The following is a 9,201-nucleotide window of genomic DNA, read 5'->3' on the forward strand; positions in this document are numbered from 1 at the left end:
TGACATATTTTCTAAAAAGGCATCTCAAGTCAATGATATTGAAAAAGATGTAAAACAAAAAAATCTTAGTCCCCATGAAACAAGTCCTAATATGCAGCAACGAAATCTTAAAACTTCAAATAACCAGGATCATTCAGATTGGTTAGATGAAATGAAAACTAATGAAGATTATCAAAATGCAGGCAATTATAGAAAAATTCCAGAACCACCTTTGTGTCCTGATTGGACAGATACACAAGAAATAGAAAATAATGCGAATAATAGTTATTCAACATTGTCAGGAAATTTTAAAGACCGCTTTTACAAACCAAGCACGAGCAAACCCAATGAATGTTTTAAAAAGAGATATGCTATTTTCGAAATTCCTTATTCTACAGATCTAGATTCAGTGAGTCAGTTAGATACAACCGTAACTAAAACAACAGGAACCAAAAAGAAAATTACAAGTCAAAATAAACAATTCGAGACGGAGAATGTTTATAATTCTCACCTGGCTCCTGCTGTAAGAGAAGCACACACTGCTAAAAATTTAGAAATTAAATTACTTAGAATAGTTGATGATAATTGGATCAATAGTCACAAAGAAATTTTTTCTGAATTATTAATGGAAAATAAATCACCAACATACAAAAACGTACAAGATCACCCACAGTTTTTTGGTAAAATATATAACAAAAAGGCATCGAAAGAGCATGAATTAGAAGAATCATTACCTGCCCCAGGTTTCAACATAATGGAAGACAATTTTAATTTGCCACAAAATGACCCATTGTTTTATAATTTAAACTACAATAATACTATACCAAAAAAGTCTTTACCAATTTCTCGTTGGCCAATAAAATATGCTGGAATGGACAATGGCATTGGCCTAAATTTGTTTTTAAGACAAGTGGAATTCTTCGCGGCATCAGAGAAAGTCACAAAATCAGACCTCTTTCAATCGATACACCAATTACTTGTAGGGCCAGCCAATGCATGGTTTGTGACTAAATGGCCAGTACTAAGATTAAAAAATTGGGATTATTTCGTATATGCTTTGAGAAAACAGTTTCTTCCAGGAAATATTGACCACTATATTAAAGTCAAATCTATGTCCATGTTTCAGTCGAAATCAGAGACATTTTCTAATTTTCTTGTTAGGATGGAACAATTTTTTTTATGCAGAACAAAACCTATGAGTGAAAAAGATAAATTCGAAATTTTATGGCACACAATGAATTCCAGTTACAGGGATAAACTAGCGCTGGTTCATGTAAAGAGCATGGCTCATTTAGAAGAGCTATGTGATAAAATTGATGCTAACAATGATGCTCTTATGAATCGATTTTGCGTAAATTTTGATAATAAAAGAATCAATGAAATCAATTTTCAGGATTCCTCGAGTGAACAGCAGTCATGTGATAGATTAGAAAACAATTATTTACAATCTTTTAATTTACCGCCACAGTTTCATCCACAAAATAGTAAACAGATGCAAAGCCAAAACAGAAATCAAGATCATCAATCAAAAGGGTTTACAGAAAATCAGTCTAAATACAATCATCAAAACAAAAATGAAAATCAAAGCCAAAAGAAGAATTACAGCTCTTCTTGGAGAGACTGCACGCGTGAACAAATTCTTCAATATTATAAAATCCCAAACGAAAATGTGTGTTTCAACTGTCGAAAAATAGGTCATCACTTTTCTTCATGTTATTTTAAAAGACAAATCTTTTGTTATATTTGCGGACTTCCTGATTTTCACTATGAAGAATGCCCGTTTTGTTATGAAAAAAACTTGAAGAGGAAAAATTAGTGGGGGAGGTTTTTCCTAGTTCATCTAAGCCCCCTTCTTTAGAGTGCTCAGCTAAACCGTGCGAAAACATTTTTCAAATCAAAGTACTTGATGATAATTCTTATGCCAACAGAATAAACAATGGTAAAAAAAATAAAGATAAACAGCTACAGGGATATAATAATTACTTTTTCAACATAGATGCTATTTTTCTCAAACCTGAAGGAGATGAGCGATATTTTTTGAAATTTTCTATATTAGGCTTGAAATTGGTAGGACTTCTTGATAGTGGTAGTCAAGCATCGATAGTTGGTAATCATTTTGGAAATATCACTGATTTTCTACGAATACAACCGTTAACGAAAAATATTAAATTATCTAGTGCAAGTGGTGATCGCTTGGAAATAAGTGGATATGTAGACATACCATTTACTGTGGAAAACAAAACAAAAATATTGCCATGTCTAGTAGTTCCTAGACTAGGAGACAGATGCTTATTAGGTATTGACTTCTTTAAATTATTTGATATAAAACTAACTGTTGAAAAAGATAGCAAAGTATTTGCTTGTTCAGTAGAATGCTCAAATGATATATTTCACTCTCAAACAGATGTAAACGAGCAAGTTGACCAGCATGAATTGACTGCTTTGCAAATCAAACAATTAGAAGAAACTACAGCTACATTCAAGTGTTCTCGAGAGGATTCTTTAGAAGCATGTAACCTAATGGAACATACAATCAAATTAAGTGACACAAGTCCTATACATCTTAATCCACATCCATGGTCTCCCTGCATTCAGAAAAAAATAAATAATGAATTAAACCGTCTGTTAAAGCTTGATATAATTGAGCCATCTAACTCAGATTGGTCACTTCATGTAGTACCTGTGACTAAAGAAAATGGTGATTTACGACTTTGTTTAGATGCTAGAATGCTTAATGCTCGAACTATCAGAGATGCATACCCCTTAGCAAATTCGATGAGAATTTTGAGCAATTTGGGGAAAAATGTTTTTTTTTCCGTCATTGATCTCAAAGATTCCTTTTTACAAGTTTACTTGAACGAAGAATCAAAAAAATTTACAAGCTTTAAAATAATTGGTAGAGGTCTATTTCAATATAAGAGACTTCCATTTGGATTAATAAATAGCAGTGCTACAATGTCAAGAATCCTAGATAAATGTTTAAACGAAGGTCTTTATGAACCATACATTTTTGCTTATTTAGATGACATAATTGTTGCGACTACAACTTTTGAAGATCATTTGAAGTACCTTAGAATAGTTGCTAACTGTCTTAGTAAAGCTAATCTTTCTATAAATCTAAAGAAGTGCAAATTTTGTCTTAAAAAAATCAAATATCTCGGATTTATACTTTCTTCTGAAGGCTACCAGCCAAACCCACAAAGAGTAGCATCAATTTCAAATTTCGTTAGACCAACAACTCCAAAAGAGGTTAGAAGATTTTTAGGTATGGCAGGATACTATAGGAACTTTATTAATAATTTTAGTGGGATTACAGCACCTATATCAGATCTATTGAAGGGACAACCAAAAAAAATTAAATGGACGCAGGAGGCTGAAAAATCATTTTACAAGCTTAAAGAATGTTTAATGGCTGATCCTATTTTGGCAAATCCTGACTGGAATAAAGAATTTGTAGTACAAACTGATGCAAGTGATGTGGCAATTGCAGGTATTTTAACACAATCCTCTGATAGTGGCGAACATATCATAGCGTACTTCTCTAGAAAATTAACAGCATGCGAAAAAAAGTATGGTCCAACTGACAAAGAAGGTCTAGCTGCCTTAGAAACCATAGAACATTTTCGAACGTATCTTGAAGGATCGCATTTTACCTTAATTACAGATTGCTCTGCTATCACCTTTATTCTGAAATCGAAATGGAGACCGAGCTCAAGGCTCTCAAGATGGTCTATGAAGCTACAAGAGTTTGATATTACATTAAAACATAGAAAAGGCAGGGAAAATGTTGTTTGTGATACATTAAGCAGAGCTGTGTGTGCTATTTTTGAAGATTCGAATTCACAATGGTTTAAAAATCTAAAAACAAGTGTACAAAATGAGCCTGAAAACTACCCAAACTTTAAGATAGAATCAAATAGTCTTTATAAATTAGTATCTACGCGGTCTGAATTTGAAGATGGAAGATTTGTCTGGAAAATTGTAGTCCCACCAGACAAAGTTAAAAGTATTGTAGAAGAAGAACATTCAAAGATTATGCATCTAGGATTTGATAAAACATTGGATAGAATAAAACTAAAATATTATTGGCCAAAAATGCACACGGAAATCAAACAAATTCTAAAGAAGTGCTCTATTTGCAAACAGTCCAAATACACGACAGTATCTACCATTCCGCCTATGGGTCAACAAAAACACGCCTACAGGCCATTCCAAATGATAGCTGTTGACTTTATTAATGGTTTTATTAGAAGCAAAAATAGAAACTGTGATCTTTTGGTTTGTTTAGATGTCTTTTCAAAATATGTAAAGTTATTCCCCGTTCCAAATATGAATGCTAAATTAACAACGAAACTAATCAAAGAAGAATGGATAATGAAATATGGTGCTCCTGAAGTTTTAGTTTCAGACAATGCACAAACCTTTGTTTCTGTAGAATTTCAGTCAATGTTAACTAATTACAATATTCATCATTTCTTAAACACTCGTCGTCACTGCCAAAATAATCCTGTTGAACGTGTAAATCGTGTTATTTTATCGTGTATTAGAACTTATAGTAAAAATGATCATAAAATATGGGACACCAAACTTTCAGATATTGAACTCGCTATCAACAGTAGCAAGCATACGTCAACCGGATTTTCTCCTTTTTATATAGTTTATGGTTCTGAAATGGTAATAGATGGCAAAGAACACAGAAATGAAAGTCAAAATCAAAATCCGTCAACAGACAATTTTTTAGAAAAACGAAAAAGAATTATTGGTCCTCTGTATGAAGAAGTCATGAAAAAGAATAAAGAGCAATATGAGAAATATAAAAAGAGCTATGATGGTAAACATAAGACGTTTCCCAAACATTTTGAGATAGGTCAAAATGTTTATAAAAAGAATTTTAGACTATCCAACACTAATGAAAATTATTCGGCTAAAACTGGACCAGTATACATTCCGTGCAAAGTCATAGCACGTCATGGTGCAACGTCGTATGAGTTAGAGGACGAATCAGGTCGGAATATCGGTATTTTTGCTGCTCAAGATATAATTCCAGAATAATGGGAAAGCGATTTCTGTTTCATTATAAAAAAAAAAAAAAATAATAATAATAAAAGAAATATAAAAAGGCTATTTGGAGTAAATGCAATCGATACATAGGCTAAAAAAACTTTTTAGTTCACTCTCAAAAGTCAACCGTGTTTTTAACATTCTTTAAAAAAAAACCTTTAATAACTGATATTCAAAAACACCAAGTGTCCAATTTGACTCGCGCATGGCCCTGGCATAAGAAAATATCAACTCAAGCTAAATCAACAAAAAAACGAAAACCATTACATTCGTTTTTTTTGTTGAGATTGGGTGTGGGGGTGTTGTAACCTACCAAGTGGTAACGATCGACTGCGGTTGTAGATTCGTTGCCTTGGAATTGTTTATTATCCCTCCAGCCAGAGAAGGGCATCATAGTTGTGGAAACTTGTATGTGCACACCTCTCACAACACTTAACACTCATAACACATCATGTAGCTAACAAAAAAAAACATCGCATCCAGAAGCCACTCAAAACGAGATCTCATTATTATTTCGACAAAACTGATCGGTCTACCTATTGTGTACATCACACAGCAGAGGATCAATATTCCCGCCCTAGCTTGGCATTGAGTTGATCAACGTAGGTACTTGATCACGTTGTACTGATGAGTGCCCAAGCAGATCTTAACCATGAGGCGTCGGCGTCGTTAGAAACTCGATAATGACGCGCCAGCGTCGTTTAGAACTCCGATCGAACTGATACAGCTTTTGATCGAGCGAACAACCACGCTCGAGACCATGCATCACTATCAGTTATCGGTTAACCGTCAAACAGGCTGTGCTATCGTGTACGATATAACTACAACCGTGATTCCGCTTTATTTGATACGGTGATATACGGTGTTCTGAAGATAGTATCCAATAAGTTATTACAAGTGCCTGACCGGTAATGCAGCTTTGAGGCTGACACTTAGAATTCGCGCGTTTAATGCATGCTGTAAATTCGATCGTTGAGGTAAATTAAAACATCTCTATGATTAGCAAATCTCCATCCTAAAGTCTCGCGTTTACACAGGAAGTCGCCAGCGTTAAAACCGAGATATCTTTTGTCTCTATTGTTATTTCTGGCCTGGTAAATTCAACGATGCGGGACTAAGTAATTTGAGGTGGAGATGAGAGATCGGTAAGGCTAATCATAAATTGTGAAGACTTCATACTAAATCCACCCTTTGGTCCTCTGCAGACCTATTTGTTCCTGAGCTAAAATTGATTGTCGCATAATTATCTGGAGTGGCTTCTCTAGCACAATGGCGCCATGAGCCTACCCAAGCCAAATGGGTTTTGGCTTCAATTGCATGTGCATGCTAGAGAAGATGGCGGACATCGCGGGATACACTATTTTTAAGACACAAACACTTACACACACACACATTAATAGTTTTAAGTTGAATTTTTTTTTAATAATCAATTAGTTTATAAGTAGTTAGGGTAAGTTATAAATAAAGCATGAAAAACACAATGACTGAATTCTCATTTTGAAAAGCTAAACACTCTTTCATTTTTATTTATTTATTTTGTGAAACTTTGATTCCTGTACCTGGGCCTGGATGAGATCGGGTGGAAAATCGTAAGAAAGCTGAACGCGAACCTGGTCGACTAGTAATCACTTGGTAAGGTGAAGCCTCAGGTGAGTCGATCTTTACTTTTGTCAGAGTCTCATGCGAGAAGAATACTCTTCTGATGACAGGCTTTTGACATATCAGTGTAAATGCAGTCCACTTGATATCCCTTAACCATCCAATCCAATACACGGGTAGTGAACTCGCACAAATTCGTTACCACTGACCGTTTCTTAAAGAAACCGTGTTGGCAAGGCGAAATTCTGTGCTCGATTATAGGATAAAGCCGCTGATAAATTAGCTTTTCGAAGAGTTTGGGTAATGCTGAGAGTATAGCCACTCCTCTGTAGTTCTCTGCCAAATGTTTCGATCCTTTTTTATGAATTGGAGTAACTCGTGACAGCTTCCAAATGGATGGAAATAATCCTGCACGTAGCGATGAATTGAACAATAACATCAAAGGGCGCGCCAATTCGCTGCAACAAGCTTTGATCAACGTGTTCGGTATTCCATCAGGACCAGATAATTTAGTAGGGTCTAGATCTTGGATACCTGCCTCGATTTCGAGAATCGTCAAACTAATCTCATTTACTAGGGGGTCTTGTGGAGTTACTAATAAACCAGAGGCTTCCGATGACTGGTAACTTGTTTTAAAAAAATCTGCAAAAAGTTGGGCGGAGCCTTGAGAATCCGTAGAAGTACTGCCTCTATGCTTTATGTTTACGAACTTCTGTTTATTTTTCTTTTTCGAATTGACGAATTTCCAAAACTGGCGTGGATTGGATTTAATTTCTCTTTCGATTTTTGAAATATATACCGAATAGGATTCACGATGTGCATCTTTGAACATTCTTTGGATCTCTTTATAAGTTTCTTTATCCTCGATCAACCGAGTGTTTTTCATATGGTTGTAAGCTTTCTTTTTCTTCTTATATAAAGCAATCAGATGCTTATCAAACCACTCGGGAAATTCTCTTTCCGAAGAAGTGCGATACACTGAAAGAGGTGCATGCGCATAGCAAATTTCATACAACACTTTGTAGAAAAGCAGTACATTGAAGTCGTGAAAATCATTCGTCAGTGCAAAATCAATTGACAAATTTTGAAAAACACCAATTGATTTCAAAAACTGTTCGATTTGATGCATTTCATTCAAACATTGGACCATATTTCTCGCAAAAGTATCGGCCGTAACAAAAATATTTTGCCACATAATTCTACTGAGGTCGCGTGAAACCGCGCTTTCGTCGATTAATTTCCAATTGATTTGTTTAACTGTGCCTACCTTCACTATGTGACATGACGGCAATAGCCGTCCAATACGAAACGGTCGTTTTTAGACACTGCGGCTGTAGCAGCACAAATGTGCATTTTACCAGCGTACAAGTAGAAGCCTAGTGTCATGTTTTCGAAAAAAAATTTAGTAGGGTAGGTGTACCCTCCTCCGTCGTATCCCTCTGATTCGTCGCAATTCAAGAATGCATGTTTATGCATATAGTGTCAATTTTCGAATTTCACTTGTTTGTACTGTCCGTCAACGTGTTAAGCTTGATATGAATTCTGAATTTTATTGATCCGATTTTGCCGACGTATTAAAATTGATATAAAATCAAATCACCTTAGAAAAGTAGACGATCCAGAAGAGAATCCATGTACTTAATGGTAATCAGAAACAGGTTAGAAAAAATATCCAATGATTTTAAAGTTATTTTTATAAAATGTGGGATTGATTTTTCAAAAACAATAAATCTTTAAGTTGGCTCTTTCAAACTCAGAAATTTTGATAATTTGAAATTTTTGGCTCTTCTGCAGACTCAAAAGGTTGCCGATCACTGGTATAGAAGAACCACTGGAGAATAAAAACTATATAAAGCTTGTAGGTGATATTACTAATGCCATATTCGTTTTCATCTGGTGGAAAGATGGTTGTGCACCAACTGCTGTCATCTTCATATAAAAAAAACGTTTTGACAGCACTTGGTGCACTACCGGTGCACCACCAGGATGAAAACGAATATGGCATAAGCCAATCCGTCATAGTGGGTAAAGTTTTTTACGGCATTGAAAAATGCTAACATTTGTACATCTATTGCTCGTTTTTTGACATCTTGCCAAACAGAAAACAGAAAAATTAAGCAATCCATGCAACTTTGTATTTCCTTGTTTTGAAAACATGGTCGATCCGATTGATTCCCTTTTCGAATCTGAATTTACGTGGGAACTACTGATTAAACCAATCCCCAACTACTGCCGCACGAAGAGGGCATCAATTTCCATTATTAAGCCAGCAGTAGGTATTGCTAAGCGAGGCACATTAAACAATCAAATTAAGTAGAGAGGCGCACGCTTTCTAAACAAACGTTTCGATGATAATGCGGCTCTCGGCTTATCGCTGACGATGGACAGAGTGAATGATTTCTGTTTTCTTGCGGTGCTGAAACGTTTCACACGTGACATACCTGAAGTTAACAGCTGATCAGATAGATATTCGGAAATACGTTGATCAATTTAATTAGAACGAAAAAATCTGGTTTGTGGGTGCACATCAAGAAAGCGCCTTCAGTTATACTATCATTTAAA

At 35.2% G+C, this 9,201-nt stretch overlaps 1 protein-coding gene and 1 long non-coding RNA gene across 2 annotated transcripts in view; both read left to right on the forward strand.

Moving 5' to 3' along the window:
* Window positions 1–5,782: 5,782 nt before the first annotated feature.
* On the forward strand, window positions 5,783–6,484 carry LOC129740972 (uncharacterized). Its single transcript, XR_008736403.1, has 3 exons — window positions 5,783–6,017; window positions 6,078–6,185; window positions 6,246–6,484. It is a non-coding gene; the product is annotated as an uncharacterized LOC129740972 (long non-coding RNA).
* A 547-nt stretch (window positions 6,485–7,031) lies between these two features.
* LOC129742305 (RNA-binding protein 25-like) overlaps window positions 7,032–9,201 on the forward strand; it is a 6,777-nt gene continuing 4,607 nt past the window's right edge. The window contains exon 1 of the mRNA XM_055734187.1: window positions 7,032–7,125. Within this exon, the coding sequence (XP_055590162.1) occupies window positions 7,032–7,125 (94 nt within the window). The remainder of the gene's footprint in view (window positions 7,126–9,201) is intronic.

The sequence above is a fragment of the Uranotaenia lowii genome, chromosome 2, assembly GCF_029784155.1.
Source record: "Uranotaenia lowii strain MFRU-FL chromosome 2, ASM2978415v1, whole genome shotgun sequence".
NCBI lineage: Eukaryota > Metazoa > Arthropoda > Insecta > Diptera > Culicidae > Uranotaenia > Uranotaenia lowii.